This window comes from Excalfactoria chinensis, chromosome 8 (assembly GCF_039878825.1).
Source record: "Excalfactoria chinensis isolate bCotChi1 chromosome 8, bCotChi1.hap2, whole genome shotgun sequence".
Taxonomy (NCBI): Eukaryota; Metazoa; Chordata; class Aves; order Galliformes; family Phasianidae; genus Excalfactoria; species Excalfactoria chinensis.
This window is the reverse complement of record NC_092832.1, coordinates 2,554,110-2,571,118: the sequence shown is the minus strand read 5'-3', so window position 1 is coordinate 2,571,118 and position 17,009 is coordinate 2,554,110. Positions and strand designations below refer to the sequence as shown.

The window sequence follows — 17,009 nt, the reverse complement described above, 5'->3', positions numbered from 1 at the left end:
CTGGCTGAATTAATGCCTTAAGGTAGCTAGAATTCTGTTTGTTGCTGAAGTTCCAGGGTTAGCAGTGGATGCTTCAGCACTTAATCCTCTGCAGGGTACAGTGTTTTGCCTCGATTCATGTAGCATGGCAAAGCATAGAAAGGATTGTTAATGTGATGTTTGTATTTCATAGCATGACATAGAAGCGTGTTTTAAGCATGCTTAATCTGCAAGAGGAGAGTCTAGGAATTTTCAGCAAGTTTGATTTTATTTTTTTTTAAATTTTTTAATTTTATTTTTTTTAAATCTTTTTCCATTATCTTGATCTCACATGTAAATTAGTACAGCTCTTCATTGGGAATATCTACGTGGTGTTTTAATAAGTGCATTGTACTTCTAAATTTAATTGAGACGAAATATCAGTGTGTAGCCAAGTTCTCCCTAGGCATAAACTGGCAGAAGCTTTGAAATAAGGTGCACTGTGCATCATCTTCCAGTAGTTCCGAGTGTAGAATGCATGCTATGGTGTTTTTACTTTTGGGTCACTTTCTGTAATCTGTGCTCTATAAGGGGAAAACCTACATAGTGAACTTATCTTCATTGCTCTGTCTGGCATCAGAAAAATTGAATAACTTGACGTTTGTGTTGCATGTTACCTCCTATCTGCAAGGTGTGAAGACTAAATCTTGCTACCTAAGGCAGATAAAGTAGTATTGCAACTTCATCCTCCGTTACTTGTCTTAGGCATTATTGAACTGAATTACAAGCAGTAAAGCTCTGTAGTTGCCTGTGGCATGTGTTCAGCCTTTGTACTGACATCTGTTTTTTGTTTTCTTTTTTTCTTTTTTTTTTTTTTTTTTTTCTTTTCCTTTCTCTTGCTTCAGATGTTCATCAAGTACATAAAGGTTAGCAACCTCTTCTTTTGGAATGCTGAATGCATAGGGCTTGGGGTGTTCTCTGCTGTGGCTCAGCACGTTAATGCATGGCAAGAATAAAGCTTTTGGCCTTTTCTGTTCTGGGCAAATCTGCAAATCCCCTGTAAACAAGACTACCTTAAATGGACTCTTAACCCTATGGGTCTTTGGTCTTTTGTTTGAAGTACCTTTCATTCTTTAGGTGGAGCTGATATCACACTTTGGATCAGAACATTTTTGTCCTTTAAGTCTTATAAGGTAATGCCTTACGTGTTTTGCTTTATCTTTCTACCTCTTTGCAGTGAGAATTGGTGCACTCTAGTAAAGCTGAGAAACAAATTCTAGTTTTCAGTATATTTTAGCTAGCCAGAAATAGTGCAAATTAAAGTAACTGCCTAAGTTGGCCTGCTGTACAATGTGCTGCTTCACATGTGTTTAAAGAAGTCGTGAATCTTTTAATTCAGTTTCTTGCTGCGTCAGGAATATTTGCAGGGAGTGGGGCAGGGAGGGTGGGGGACAGGAGCACGAGCAGCCTCTGAGCAGGGTGTGTATGTTTCAAGGCTAACTAAGCAAAGCAAGGCACAAGTGGCCTGCTAAAAAGGGCAGGTGTGGTGAGTTCTGCTGAGAAGCTGCTGTGTTACGTGACTGCCCAGGTGTTTACTGCTGACTGTAGTCAGTCATACCTGAAGCACCTAAATCAGAACAGCTCTATCTGTAGCTCACAGAATAATCATCTGTTCTGTTCCTGAGAACTGCTTTTAGTTCTTCTGTTAAAGCTGTGCCTGGATTTGAACCTGAGAAACTAGCATCATAAACAAAACATTTCTGTCAGTAATAGTGTTTTAAATTGGGTTTAAGTTGATTTTGGCAGAGCAGGTAAAGAATGTAGCACCCAAAATCGAGTAGTTAAGAGGATGTTCTTAAAGGTTGTTGAAGGTAAAGGAGATATTTTTGTCTTGAGCTCCACACAAGCTCTTACATCTAGATAGGAGTTCTAAGTTAATTCCAGATCTTCTTGGAATGACTGAATTAGGAACTTTTCTGGTTTTGTACAGCACTTGAAATGTGCAGCAAACTGGATAGAAGTCTGAGAAATGTATTTCTTTCTAAATGAAGGCAGCTATTGCTTATCCGATGTGTTTGTTGCACATGATGTGACATTACTGTTGTTTATGTAGTTGTCTGTTCATCATGTCAAGTAATCACACGGCTAACAGACTTTATTTCTAAAACTGTTTGTAGGGTATTTGGTACTAGCATGGTTGAGGAGTATGAAGAAATAGCTGATTCTCAGTATCAGTCTGAACGACAGGAGCTCTTCGATGAAGATTATGGTAGGCAAATAATTTCTGCTTTTTTGTGTTGTTTTTTTTTTTTTCAGCCATTCAAGCATGCCTTGTGCTACTCTGACTTGAAGGATTTGACTGTTGAATTTACTTGTTTGATAGCATTTAAGCATTTCTGGGTTTACCCAAGCATCGTTTTAAGTTTTAAACTGTTGTAACTATTTTGGAGGGTTACTTTCAAACACCACTAATAAACCTTAATTTCTTCTGGTGGGCCAGGCAACGGTCTCTTCATATGCTGTCAGCTGCCAAAGATAATTATGGTAATCAAAGTAGCTTACACAAAAACTATTTGTAGTGAGAGTTGGTGCCCCAAACAATTGGGGAGGGCTTACATTGGCTGGCAGACTTTGTAAAAGTTGTAGAAAACATCCTCCCCTTGTTGTCCAGCCGTCTTGAGGAGGAAACTCTGTGTAAGCACAGTGAGTTGTTGGCTGCATATTTCTGAGTGCGGGGAAAACTGAGGATTGAACTGTGAATCTCTGTATTTCTCATTGCATTGAGCTTGTAATTTCAGTATGGCATCTCTGACCTTTATTTCTGTAGCTTTCTTTTTATGCTGTCAAGCCAGCAGTGTTGAATGATACATTAAACCTTGAGGTTTATTTTCATTGTTCATGACATATAATTTAATAGTAATAAGTGTTCTTTTTAACATAGATTATCCACTGGATTACAATACAGGGGAAGAAAAATCTTCAAAAAATCTCCTTGGTTCTGCTACAAGTAAGTATGACTTAGTAGATGAACTGTGCTGAAATAAAGGGAGCTGTTTCACAGTGGAATGATGTTTCCACCTGCAATGGCTATGACTTTCTCTGTGATTTTTCTGCTGAAACCATTTGGTGTGATTCTTATTTAATGACATAGGAGTAAATTGTAGCACTTAGAAGCTGGTTTATCATTCTTAAAATTTTCCAGGAGTTCAACTTTTTGTTTTTTAGATTATTTTCTTTTCAGAAGCTTTATTTTCTGTGCTTTAGGATACTGAGCACTTTAAACACTCTGGATTTTACATGGGGCTGTAAGCAACCTGTACTACCATGCAGTCACACCTTAATTATTCAAAACTTGGAAATCCAGGCATAATTAAGGTCCCTTATTTATAGGAGGCCATCTGAACAGAAGGGATGGAGGATGCTTCCTGAGAAGTGCTTGTGCAAATTTTGTAGCGTCTGTGTCCTTCATGAGAGCTGTGTAATTTTTTTGGACAGAACTAATGGGTCTTGGCTGTCTCTTGTCACTTTCCCGTTGGAAAGCTGCCAGATGCAGGCATTGTTTGGCTAAGTATGCTTGAACATTCCATTTTAATGGTGTTCTTAACTTCTAAATTATTTAGGATGATATCAGCTGCCGCACACTCTCTTGTACAGGGCTCTTACCCTGTGCCGCTCTTCCTTCTGGCACAGCTAGTGAAGATTTGTTGCTGTTGTGTGATTGTACACATACATGAATGTTGTTCAGATTCAAGACAGCATGTTTAAGGGCTCAGGCTTCTCTTTTGTTTCCTAGTGTATTAGAGCTGCAGGGTTCTTCACTGCTGTTTCTGACAATGATTGTTGCTTAAAAAGGTCCTGGCTCTGTTTGGTGCATTTGAAAGGGGCATTAGTGGAAAAGGCAGTTTATTTCTAAGTTCCTTCCTCTCACAGGTGCTAGGAAGCAGGATGCTCTTCTATGACCATGCTTACCTTTACCTGAGCCTGAAATCAAAATTTCAGGATGGTTTTCAAGTTGTAGCCACATATTCTGTTCACAGCTGCCATATTCCAAATCTTTTGTTCACAGTCTGAAAAAACGAATGACTGTTGTAGAATGTGTTTGTTTGTTTTCAAGTGTACTTAAGACTGTGAGGAAAAGATTTGGAGTGCCTCATCAAGCTCTGTGCTTTATCAGCACGGCTGAGCACCATTGCAGTAGTAATTACTTAATTCTGGCTGATATATCTTGGTGTTTTTTTTAAGAATATGGAGTTTGTTTGGGGGATTTGTGTGTGATTGCTTAGACAAATGAGACAGACATCTGTCTGCATTGTCTTAATATGGGCAGATATGCAGTGAGGGACAGGGATCATGGAGAAGGTGGCTGTAGTGAGCTTTTTATGTGAGGGAGTTTTGTATGAGGAGGCCAGGTATTTCCTTTCAGCAGGAGTTGCCAAAGCTAATACAGGGAAGCTACATCTAGAGTACAGTGTAAGGCAGTGTTTAGAGTTGTGTAGTGATGTGTGCACAGTCAGCTCTTTGGAGTTACTGGGGGAGACTTTGGTTAGCTGCTGGAGCCAGCTTTAGCTGGGTACCTACAGAGAGCGGCACTGTGTATTGAGATTTTGTTGTTGTTGTTGTTCAGAGTTTGTATCCTGTTTGTCATGTAAACTTTATTTTAGCTGCCTGGAAGCCAACTGAGAGACTTCTTTGTCAGTTAGTCTACTAAGATAGCAGTTTTCAAATGAAGTTTCCGTCTTTTAAACAGAAATCTCCTGACCTTAAAAAAATGGCGTAGCATTCAGTACAGTAGAATGACTGTTTCATTTGTTTTAATGTATTGTGGTTTGTGCCAGGTGTTGCATAACAGCAAACAGCGCTGTGGTGCAATCTCTGAGCCCTCTGGTTATGTCCTCATTGATCACTTGGTTTCCATTTCAGATGCTATCCTCAACATGGTGAACATTGCTGCTAATATGCTTGGAGCTAAAACTGAAGAAACTTCTGAAGCTGAAGGTATTTTTTACTTTTTTCATATTAAAAGCATTCCAGGAAGTCTCGTCTGATGGAGCTGTAGGTGATGTCCCTGTTCATTGCAGAGGAGTTGGACTAAGTGACCTTTGAAAGTCCCGTCCAGTTCAAATGATTCAGTGACTTCTGGGGGTTTCTTTTGTTCGCTTGCTAGAATTTTCTGTGAGGAGTTGGATGGTCTGCAGTTAAATGACTGTTCTTCACCCTTTTTATGGCATGTGTGATTGATGTTGTGGAGTACTACCCTGTTGACAGTGAAAGTGTAGTTTGCTGAGAAGGGAACGAAGATACCATATACTTGTTCAGCCATGTTCTGGTTTCTTTCTGTGTTACCCAGTTCTAGTTGCAGAATCTAATTCCTTCTTGGAAATATTTAAGGCTGTCCATAACATCTTATATGTGAACTGTTGCTAGTACTTTCAATGAACTGGCACTTTAATGACCTGCAGTTGTTACTGAAACGTTAACATCCAGCGCAAGCATCCCCACTCCAAAATACAGAAGACAAATGTGATTCTTGAATCTTTATCCTATTCTTTCCTCCATCCTGCAACAGGGAATGAAAGTATATCTGAAAATGTCACTGTCGCTACTCCTGCAAGTTCAACAGCTGCACCGAGACTGCTTGAACCAACTCCTATTCCTTCTCCTGAGTAAGCTGAATGTTCTTCAATGTGCTCCTAGCGCAGACTAGCCCATACCAGTCAGGAATCTTTGGTAGTAGAATACTCAGGATATGGCTTGCTGCCTAAAACAAGTAAAAACAAAACAGTGGTGAAGCAGGGGAAGCTGCTAACCAGGAAAAATGTATTGTTTAAGTAACTACTTACAGCTCTTTCTATTAAATGCTTTAGCACTTGATTAAATATCAAAAAGCTTCCATAAAGTTTTCAATTATTTGTATTATTTTGTTTGAAAGAAATAAGAGGAGCTGTTCTTTTGTAGCTATTAGAGATTCTGGGGTGGATGCTGGCTTAATATTATTTGAGGTTTTGCAGCTTGTCCCCTACAAGGGAGGTTAATTAGGAATGGAAGCTGTATTACTGAAACATCAGTCAAATTATAGAATTATAGACAGAAGTTCTGCTTTGGAATCGTTGTTAGATTCTCCTTGATGAAAATATATATGCATATATATGGAATTAGGTGAGGAGGGGAGCGGTGTCTATATAATCTGTGCTTTTTCTCAGTTGATTAGATGTTTAAAGTTGATTTGGCTGCTTAGAGCTGAGACCTTTGCTGTGTGTAGTGTTGTTACGGCTTCTCAGCACTCTGAGACTGAGGGAAGTTAGTTGGAATGTTTTGATTCTTGCATTTGAAGGCTAACGTAGAAGAGCAAAATGCTTGCTGTGTGAAAATTTAGTGATAGTTGAACTGGTAACTCTCTATGGGGGTAAGGAAAGAGAGGCCTTTCTGATAGAGGGAGTTTGCTGTGTTGCAAACCAGAGTTGAAATAATTGCGTGGCAAAAATCTGGTTTGAAACATACTGAGGAAGAATAACTTGCATGATTTCTGACTATATTCAAACTGACTTTTAGTCATGAGAATAAACTCTGCAGCCTTCTAGAGCAGGCATGTAGAACTGATGAAGTAACATCCTGTGTTTAACTCTCTCCTTGTAGACTTACTACGACAGATATTCCACAGATAGATAAAGAGCAATTACACGTGGATTTGACAAAAGAAAGTCCTATTGTTCAGCTAGTACAAGAGTATGAAGAAGATACAAGCCAGTCAACAGTAACCTTGCTGTCTAGTGATGATCAGGAAGAAGAAAAATCTGCATGGTTTGAACTTGAGACAGCCATGTATTGCTATGACTTGGCTACCGTTTGTTGCATTTCTACTTTTACAGAATATCTGTTTAAATGGTGTTCAGTTACAGTAGCCATCCATCGGCAACATAGTAAAACTGAATGGAAACAAGAGCAAGATAATGCTGCTCATGCTCAGCCCCCACAGGTAGTTCTGCCTCAGCCTGTCCCTGCGTCAGTAGATGAACCTCTGCCTGAGCAATTAGACAGCAAAGCTGACAAAGTACCTGGCTCTGCTGTGGCAGTTGATTTTAGCACTGTGGTCCATGAGATCATCAGTAATGAGACTACAGCTACTATTGAACTGGAGCCAAGCCATCCTCAAACTGTCTCTCAGTCTCTGCTCTTAGAAGTTACCTCAGAATTTAAGCCTTTGCCAACAACAGAGATGGTGGAACCTTCACAAGAAGATGCAGGCCAGGAAGCACCAGGGATCACTCCTCAGGTGGATTCAGCCGAGATCAGTACAGCAATAGAGAAGGCTGAGAGCTCTGTTGCAGAAGAAACTGTTGTAGTTTCTGAAACCAGTGTGATCACTGAAGTAAAGGAGACGAGCACCAGGGAGACTACTGCTACTCCAGTGATTTCAAAGCCTATGGAGACTGTTCTGCAGCCTGAATATACAGTAGGCATCCTAGCCAGTGATGCTGGGGAAGGAAAGGAAAGCACTCCAGAAGTGCAGAAACCTGTTTTGTCTCCTGTTGAGTCTTCTGTATCTATTGAAACAAAAGAGGATGATCAGGCAACAGAGGAAGCTTTTATGTCGATTCCGGTCTCTGGAGGTCCACAGAGAACAGCTACAGACTTCTATGCTGAGCTGCAGAATTCAACAGATCTAGGCTATGCAAATGGAAATCTTGTTCATGGGTCTAATCAAAAAGAGTCTGTCTTCATGCGCCTTAATAACCGCATAAAAGCCCTGGAAGTAAATATGTCTCTCAGCAGCCGTTATTTAGAAGAACTGAGTCAGAGGTAAGTTTGCAAAAGGCTGGGGTAAGGTCTACATTCTGTAACTGATTCTAGCCAACTGTTCTAAGGAATTATTTTATATTTGTTGCAAAGGGTTCTATGGAAGTTATTACAGTGGGAAGCTTTATGGAAAACTGAGGTAACTAGCTGATCTTGAAAAGCTATCAGAGACCTAGACATGTGTGAGTAGCTGGGGTGCCCTTCCTTTATTTTCAGCTGCAGTCACCTTTGTTTTGTGTTGACGAATATGGAGTGTTGGGTGGGTGGTGGAGATTTGTCTTCTTTTTTATTTTTTAATAAAGGATGAAGTGATGCCAGCTTCAAGTACTAATCTTTTTCGTAATTCCTCCTGCGAGAGGGTGTGCCCTCCTGCTGCTGTTAGGTTCAGTAACACAGACCTGCACTGCCTTTTGCTGGATTATTGAGTTGCTTGCTTCCTCTTAAACTACAGTGTTATCTGTAATAACTCTTGCTAAAGAAGGGAGCATGAGAAAGGAACCCAGAGCTTTCTGTGAGGGATGTATACACGCTGATGTTTTATCCATGATGTGACTCAGCTGTAGGAAAACTTGGAAATGTACCTGTTTAAGAGCTGCTTCCAGGGAAGGGCTTTCAGTTATGTGTACTATGCTGTTGTCTCTCTTGACAGTCAGTGCTTTGCAGAAAATCGTCCGCAGTGCCAGTAAGTTAGCATTCAGCTATTAAGGTGCTATGAAACTGTGCTTGACTTAAAGCTTAGAATGAAGTCACACAGACTAGGAAGAGCTGTCACTGTGTTTGTCTGAAACTGGAAAAGGAATTCCACTTGAATTTTAAATAAGCTGCTTTGGACAAAACCAGTTTCTTCTTGCATAGTAGCACTTTTTGAAGACAAGCCTAATGCTGAAGGGTTGTATGAACTAATGTGTCAGGTCTTTGCACTTTTTGTTTTAGGTACCGAAAGCAAATGGAAGAAATGCAGAAGGCTTTCAATAAAACAATAATAAAACTTCAGAACACCTCAAGGATAGCAGAAGAGCAGGTAAGACTTGTTGAAGTAATTTCCTAGTTAGGAAATGCTGCTTCTGAGAGTGTTACAAAAAGGTACAGAAATCCTTTTGCTGCTGAAGATTTTTCTTAGCTGCATATTTGCATCCCCAAATTCCCCGATTTTTATATTTGGGGGAATGTTGTGGTTTAACTCAACAGGTGGCTCAGCACCCCACAGTCATTTGCTTACTCCCCTGCCTCCCAGTGGGACTGGGGGGAGAACTGGAGGGGGGGAGGGGCAGAAAGAGGTAGAATGCGTGGGTAGAGATAAAACTAATTAATGAGATAAAGGGGAAAGGATAATAATTATGACACACACATATATGATACACAAGCAATTGCTCAGCACCCCCAGCTGATGCCCAGAGAGTGAGAGAAATCCCACTTCCTTCAGAACTCCTTCCATCCACACAATACCATATGGTGTGGGATATCCCTTTGGCCAGCTTAAGTTAGTTGTTCTGATTCTGTTCCCTCCCAACTCCTTGGGTCCTGAGCTGAGAATGGCCTTGGCTCTGTACAACACTGCGTAGCTATAACTATAAACATCAGTGTATTATCTACATTGCTGTTCTCCTAGAACCAAACCCTAGCATCACACCAGACACAAAAGAAAACAGTTCAGTCCCAGCTGAGACTAAGACGGGGAAAAAAATCAGTTGTCAGATATTAGTGGCTGACAGTCTTTAGATGTCTATGGGTTATCCATATTGCTTCTGACTTCTGTTTCTTGCAGTCAAACCATACGTTTTTAAAGTTTGCTTTTTTTTGCAACTCTGATATTAAGTACAGATAGGTGATTATCCTGAAGTTACTGAAGAGTACTAAACTCTGGAAAGGGAAGACAGGTCCAGAAATGATTTAAGCTAGATTTGCAATTGAGGGGGTGCTGCATGTAAGCAGAAGTTTTAGTTCAGTATTTAAAATGTGATTAAAGGATGTGGGAGCTGTAGTAGAGGGTTGTTTTCCCCTGTTTTCCTGCACTGCTATCCTAGCTTTCATGAGCAGCTTTCAATTACAGCATTAACTATGTGCTGAATAATCATAAAAGCACTTGCGCACGTCACGGCAAGTTTAATCAGAAACTCTCTGAAAATCTCTGAAGTGCCACGTCAGGCCTGTAGTTTGCTTCTCTGTCAAAAGCAAAGAAAACTGCAACTTTCCTGAGTTGACATGCATGCTCTTTTTTGCTTGTTTTGAATATTATCAAATGCTGGTCAGTCTGAGGTCTCTCTTCTTGGTTAACCTCCCTGATACTCTGTTGAGATTTTCCACTTTCTCATAAGATGAAAGATCTTGTAAGGGTGTTCTGCAGGAGAGGGTATCTTCAAAGGGCTTATTCCTGGCTGGCTTGGGCTCCAGCTGTTACATGGCTGGCCATTTGATTGCAGAGCAGAAGCAGTGTTTCAGCCTTTAGATTTGAGCTTTGTCTGGTGATCTGCACGTGTTTTGGAACGTGACAGTACTTGGCTTCCTGATTGTCATTGCACAGAGCTAACTACTAATTCTGCCTTTAATGAAGGTAGTAGTAGTCACTGTAGTGAAAAACACTAGGCATAATGTTACAAAACATTGTTTGTTGTTTAAAAATGTTGATGTGCTGAAGTCTTTCTATGGTTAATGTTACATAAACAGTTTCAAATGTTAAGTGAAAGTTTTGTTGGAAACGTGCTAAAAGGATCACATGGATACATCATGCCTGGCTCTGTCAGATAGAATGCTGATGTGCACGAGTACGGGATAGTGGAACCCTGACAACTAAATAGCATGGGCATGACTCTCCTCAATACAGGATCAGCGGCAAACAGAAGCAATCCAGCTGTTACAAGCACAGCTCACCAACATGACGCAGCTAGTTTCCAATCTGTCAACAACCGTGGCGGAATTAAAACGTGAGGTAACTATAAATCAGGAGTGTGGTGCAAGATCTTGAGTGAGGGAAATAGATGCATAAAAATATCTCAGTTTGAAAGGGCCTGGAGTCTTTAAGCAAAGCTTTTCAGTCGTTGCTTCCAGCCTGCTTCGGCAACTGGCCAAGGGAGGAAGAGAAAGGCTGAGTATTTTGGGCTGTCCTGTGCACAGCAAAATTGGTAATAATTTTTAGTACAGCCCTGCTAGTCCTGTAATAGTAATCGCAGCTCGTGGTAAAAGAAAGAACTTGCTTTGAATAACTGAATATCCCAGCCTTCCTGTAGTGCATTACAGTTGGTACAGTCCCGTAAAGTAACTCAGTGAAATTAGAAGGCTAAACTCTGAGTTCACGACGGCAGCAGTAGGATTAGTTACACACAGTGTTTGAAACATGATGGGGTGGGGGGAGGATGTGTTCTATTCTTCAGGAACTTCCTTGGCATCTAACACGTTGCATAACAAATTGTATTGCATGGCTTTATCTGTTTCTCAGCTTCAGTAAAATGGGGTGCTTTACATTTCCAGCACTCGTATTTATATCTTGAATATTAACAGTCTTGCAATAGGAGATCTAGACTGTAATAATAGATGAGTGTGTGGAGTGTTGTTCTTACCTCTCCCGAGTGGCAGACTAGCATGTCTAAAACCCCTTCTCCTTTCCTCTCTGGCTATCGTGATCTCTGGAGATGAGGGGAATCTTGGCACCAATGCTAGGAACAAGTTCTTTCAAATGTTTACATTCCTCAGCCTGGGATTTCAAGCCATATTTTAAGTATGACTCTTTTTGTGCATGTTGCCAAATGTGTCCTGAGCTGTTTTCTAGCGCTTAGTGACACCTTCATTGGCACCTAATTGGCTGACCACCCGTTAATGAGTGCTGTGCTTTTAAATAGGATTTGACCATGGTGATCATCAGGGTATGACAGACAAGTGTCCTGTGGTTTGAATATGTACTTTCTCTAATCACCTGAGTCCACTTGTCTGAGACATTTCACCAGAACAAGATGGAAAACACCAGGAACACTGCTTTCTGATGTCTTTGTCTTCTCATCCCTTAGTGCACTTGAGGTAGATTGTTATAGGACACTGCTGTTTATTTTGGAATGTAATTTGCAAAATACCACTGAATTTCGACTTCTGTGTAATTCTAATAAACATCTGTGGGTGTTTGTAAATGAACATACTGGAAAGATGGGGCTAGGATGTGAAATTGAATGGTCTAGAAGATGAAACCCATTGAATCAAGTGATTGTAGTTGGAATTCATTGAGTACTACAGTGTCACCTGATGAAACACAAAATATTGAGATACTACGTATCAAAAGAAAATCAGTTAAATTTCTACACTAAGCTGTGGGAAGTATATCACTTTCAGATAGACTTCCATATTCATTATAGGGGGTAGCTGCTTCTTCAAGCAGCAGTGGTACCATAGTCAGTGGAATCTTGTCCCATGTTATCAGATAGTGGTTTTCAGCCTTTAGTCCTCAAGCGCTGCATAGCATTGTGCTAAATCAAACCTCTGGGAAAACTACTCCAACTTGAATGTTAGTGTGAAGTGGAAAAATAGGGAAGGTGACTTGAAAATATAACAGTTGTGTTCTTTTGAAGTTCTTGTGTTGAAAGCAAAGTAATGATACCATTGCATGGCTGGGTAGTCTGTAACAGTTGCATCGAATTCTTCCAGGTTTCTGATCGACAAACCTACCTTGTGATCTCTCTGGTTCTCTGTGTCATTCTGGGCTTGGTGCTTTGTGTGCAGCGGTGCAGAAGCACATCTCAGTTCTGTGAAGGTTACCTCTCCCAAATTCCTAAAAGTAATCACTACCCCAGCCCCAAAAGGTAACGTATTTGAAGTTTAATTGTTCTTGCAGCTTTTATTGTTGTTTCCTATATCTACTGGGACTGGCAGATCTGCTTTAATCCCAAGTTTACTTTCTATGTATTCAAAATTGATTGTAAAGCACAGTTGCTGCTCTGTAGCAATTGTGGAGACAGTAAACTAGAGGTGCCTTGGTGGCACATTACAATGTGCTGTGTCTGTTTGCCTGTCCTTCTTGGGTGAATGATTGATTCTGTTCTGACAAAAACGCTTCTAAATGGAAAAATGCGCGGTCCTGAGAAAAACATGCTTAAAAAAGCTTTGTGTTTTGCACTGCTCCAGGTGTTTTTCCTCTTATGACGATATGAATTTGAAAAGAAGAACTTCTCTCCCACTGGTCAGATCACAGTCTTTCCAGCTGTCTGGTAAAGAAGGTATGATCTACCTATAACACCAGTATGACTCTGGGCACTATTTATTGTGTGTTTTATTTCAGGTGTCCATGAAAATGGCATCACGGGTTAATGTCAAAGTATGCTGAACTGTAGTAGTTCACTAACACATTCTGTACGGCAGGGCGGTTCGTTAATGTTACCCTTCCCAGAACTGGGCTAAATTAGGCGAAAACACTAAATCCATTCTTAGCATTTTGTAGAGTGTAAGCAATAGTCTCCTTGAGGTTAGTAACAATCTGTGCAGGCCTACAAAGCTACGAAGCTTGTAGAAGGTGATATTTTTTTTAATGCCAGAAACCAAGTCCTCAGTAGTCAATCTTGAAACTCTGCAGGTATTTATGTATCAACTGTATTAAGAAAAATTAGATAATTTGTCTTGGTTTGACTAAGAGGAATGATCTTGTCGCTTCAGTGTTTGTGTTAGATTCAGGACAAGTGAATTCTGCTTTCTTCAGCCAACATTGTCTCACAGAAACAAAAGTGGTGCAGCATTATAATGACAGTAATTACTGGGTATGCCACTGATGCTGTCCTTCCAGGTGCAACAAACCAGCTCCACAGTTCTTGTACAGTGAATAAAACTGCATGGAAATTCGTTGCTTGAATTGGAAGCGCTGCAGTAGAGATGAGCAAGGGCTTAAGTTATTTTTTCAGTTGTGTTTTCCAGTTGTATTTGCTGCTTAGGCTCAGAAGAAAAATGTCCGAAATATGATGGAGGAAGGCCAGACTGATGTCACATCAGTCTGAGTATCTGCCCTGTTGATAGGTGCTTTTGCTTCTAGGTGCATGTTAGGCGCTGTTAGATTGTTAGCAGTCTGTACATTAGAAGCTCATTTTTGCCAACCACTCGTTCCTTTTCCCAAAGGATGTTCTGTGCTCTGCTCTTACGGCCTCATCTGTCAGAACGTGAGATACTTTCTGTCACTGACAGCTGCCATGTCAGCAAAGGGGACTTCCTCAGCATTGTCTTCACTTGTACTTGTGTTGTATGCCCATAAGTTAATAATGGCAGCAAAAATGTGTGAGAAATGGTCTATTTTTATCCTGTTTAGTTAGAATGGTGTTGTTTTGGAGCTGGCATTGTCAGTGAGAACTGCTGAATGTGTGTGCCCTTTCTTGCAGTGGATCCCGAGGACCTGTACATTGTAGAACCCCTGAAGTTCTCCCCAGAGAAGAAGGTACAGTAGGTGCAGGGATGCAGGCTGAGCACAAGCACCGTTCTGCCTGCAGGTGGTGCGTGTCTCAGCTGCTCTCTGCTGCCCTGCTCTCCAGGGCTGGGTCTTAGCCTTGCTTCCCTTTCAGAAGCTCACTGTTTCTCTTTTGATTTGTGATTTCAGAAAAAGCGTTGCAAATACAAAAATGAAAAGATAGAGACTATCAAGCCAACGGCAGAGCCGCCCCATCCCGTAGCCAATGGGGAAATAAAAGGAAGGAAGCCGTTTACAAACCAGAGGGACTTCTCTAACATTGGGGAAGTTTATCACTCTTCGTATAAAGGTCCTCCATCTGAAGGAAGCTCAGAAACGTCATCACAATCTGAGGAGTCCTATTTCTGTGGCATTTCAGCTTGTACGAGTTTGTGCAATGGACAAACCCAAAAGACAAAAACTGAGAAGAGGGCTATAAAACGAAGACGGTCTAAAGTTTCAGACCAAGGGAAGCTCATAAAAACTCTAATACAGACTAAGTCAGGGTCAATGCCAAGCCTGCATGACATAATCAAAGGAAACAAAGATATAACAGTGGGAACACTTGGTGTCACGGCAGTTTCTGGACACATCTAAATCTAGCTGAACTTCTCAAACAGGAGAGTGTTTGTTCATTTGAGAACAGCCTGTGGTATTCTGTGGGAGGATGGTGGGAGACGAAGAGCTCGACTATTTGGAAAGTATTCAGAAATTTGGTTTCTGCTTTTTAAATGGATGGGATTGTGTCAATCTTGGCTATAAGCAGCTTTACGAGGCTGAAAATTTCCTATGAGAACAGCATGGGGGGAGGGAGGGCGGGGGTTCATTTTTTTAGAGGTTTTTTTTTTCCACAGTTCCTGGGGCAGAGATTTTTTGAAACCCAATTTGTTGGGTGGAATAGGGATAAAAGCCTAATCCTCTTCCTTCAGCTTTTTTCCTATTTCTTGCACCTTCCCATATTTATGTGCCTTTTGTCTATTTATAATGCCACTGGAAGAGGGGAGATACGATTGTTTGTCATTTGATTTATTTTGTAATTTCTCTAGCTTTTTTTTTTTGTTGTTTGTCTGTTTGAAGATGCAACACTACAGTGCTGTAAAGGGATGTGTTGGCTTTCAGCTGGACTCAGTAACATGGACTTGGATACTGTAAAAATACTAACGGATGGACTTACCTGACTGGACTCTGGTTTTGCAAAATCCATTGAGAAAAAAAATCTCCCCGGGAATGGTAGTAGTTGGGTTCATTTTCAGCAACAGGTACAAATCGGAGCTGTGGTCTGATGAGCTGAACAAATAACAGTTGCTCTTTATTGTTTCTTGAGAATGAGGGCATCTTGTGACAATGAATGCTTTTGTTATCAATATCGACTGCTGTAGTTTTCCCAAAGAGCTGAATGGAGGGCGCTCCGCTTGTTTCTGTGCTGAGAGCTGAGGCGAAAGCTCAGCTGTAGAGCACAAGGGTGCCTTGGGGCAGACAAGGCAGAATTCTCCAAGGCAGCCCTGGGTGTGCTGTGTTTGCAAAGCCTTGAAGTCTGTCCAGTCCGGTTGGTTCAAAGTGGGTATTTCCATAGCGCTTGCTTTTGTATTGGCTAACAAATGTGCAGTGTTTTGTATGGTTGATATTTTCGTACAGGAGTTTATTTTTGACTGTGACTGTATATTTGGATACTCTAGGATGTGTGATTGGTAAATCGTTGTGTGTATCTGAGTGAGTGGAACAAAAGGTTATTCCTTTTGACTAATGTTACAGGTTCACATTGTAAAAAAAGAAGTTAACTTATTGAGCACTTTTATTGGTACCCTTTTTAACAGATCTTAAGCCTTTCCTGGGTATTGTATGTCATGTGACTTATTTAAAGCCTTTGTTTTTGGTGTTTTGTTCTGTTTTTTTTGCTGCTTTCTTGTTATTTTATGAATACTTTAAGGTGATGTACTTTTGGATTTGATCTGCACAATTAGCCAGTCAGAGCACGTGAACCAGACTTGTTGAACGTGGACTGAAGAGTTGTAAACCTGGATGAGGAAAATGCATACCTGAGTGCAGCATACGTTGTTGTGGAAAAAGAGTATGTAACTACAGAGCTGTAGTGCCATTAGAAACTGTGAATTTCCAAATAAATCTGAACACTTTGTCTTTAATTTAGTGGCATGTTTCCTTTGCAAATCTTATGGCGTAAATGTATCTCCAAGAAGGAGTGATCTTTTAATTTCAGTGTGAGGCTGGAACAACTTACCTGTAGTGAGCCTAGCTGCACTATGTGCAGCCAAATCCATTGGCAGTCCAGTCCCATACTCCTCAGGTGTGATCTCCCCAGTGCTGGTTTCTCTCATGACAGTCTCTAGTTTCATCATGGGAACTGCCTTGATTAAAAAAGAAAAGGGAAAAAAAAAGAAATGGCAAAGTGCAGGAGGGGCTGCTCTGGCGGTGTGTGGCTTTTTTGTTGTGTGGGTTTTCTGTTTCAGTTTGCTTTCCTTCCTCTTGATGCGTCACATGTAGGAAGTTTGCTCTTCTGTCTTGGTTGTATCTGAGCTGGTTTTCTCATCAGTTAAGTGAAGCTGCATGGATATGACCGAATTCTTAGAAAAGCCCATCTTTACTGTCGTGTGCTGAAACCTCAGATTGAGAGGTATGAAACGAGGCCAAATGACTGATGATGCGATATGCAGGTGTTAAATGCATCTCTGACTCCCAAGTTTTTATTTATCCCTTGTTATTGCTGACCTCTAAGTTCTGGATGGGAACAAAAATTGTGAAACTGAAGTTAAGCCAAAGGTGGTCTTATATTCATCAACTGCAGTGTGCGTATAGCTGTGAGGCGAAGAGGCATTGCCTTTCCTGGAAGCAGCTGCTG

The 17,009-nt window shown here is 40.8% G+C and overlaps 1 protein-coding gene across 3 annotated transcripts in view; it reads left to right on the top strand.

Annotated features, from left to right (window-relative positions):
• Positions 1 to 16,296, top strand: part of SUCO (SUN domain containing ossification factor) — a 37,315-nt gene extending 21,019 nt beyond the window's left edge. Inside the window, exons 12-24 of one of the 3 annotated variants that reach the window (XM_072343516.1) lie at positions 864 to 884; positions 1,096 to 1,151; positions 2,136 to 2,227; positions 2,900 to 2,965; positions 4,879 to 4,953; positions 5,525 to 5,621; positions 6,592 to 7,755; positions 8,686 to 8,773; positions 10,574 to 10,678; positions 12,379 to 12,533; positions 12,856 to 12,947; positions 14,091 to 14,146; positions 14,306 to 16,296. In XM_072343516.1, coding sequence (XP_072199617.1) covers positions 864 to 884; positions 1,096 to 1,151; positions 2,136 to 2,227; positions 2,900 to 2,965; positions 4,879 to 4,953; positions 5,525 to 5,621; positions 6,592 to 7,755; positions 8,686 to 8,773; positions 10,574 to 10,678; positions 12,379 to 12,533; positions 12,856 to 12,947; positions 14,091 to 14,146; positions 14,306 to 14,752 — 2,514 coding nt within the window. In that variant the 3' untranslated portion in view covers positions 14,753 to 16,296. Of the gene's footprint in view, positions 1 to 863; positions 885 to 1,095; positions 1,152 to 2,135; positions 2,228 to 2,899; positions 2,966 to 4,878; positions 4,954 to 5,524; positions 5,622 to 6,591; positions 7,756 to 8,685; positions 8,774 to 10,573; positions 10,679 to 12,378; positions 12,534 to 12,855; positions 12,948 to 14,090; positions 14,202 to 14,305 lie in introns of all 3 variants that reach the window. The other 2 variants (XM_072343518.1, XM_072343517.1) reach the window with 2 other exon arrangements.
• The last annotated feature ends 713 nt before the right edge of the window (positions 16,297 to 17,009 follow it).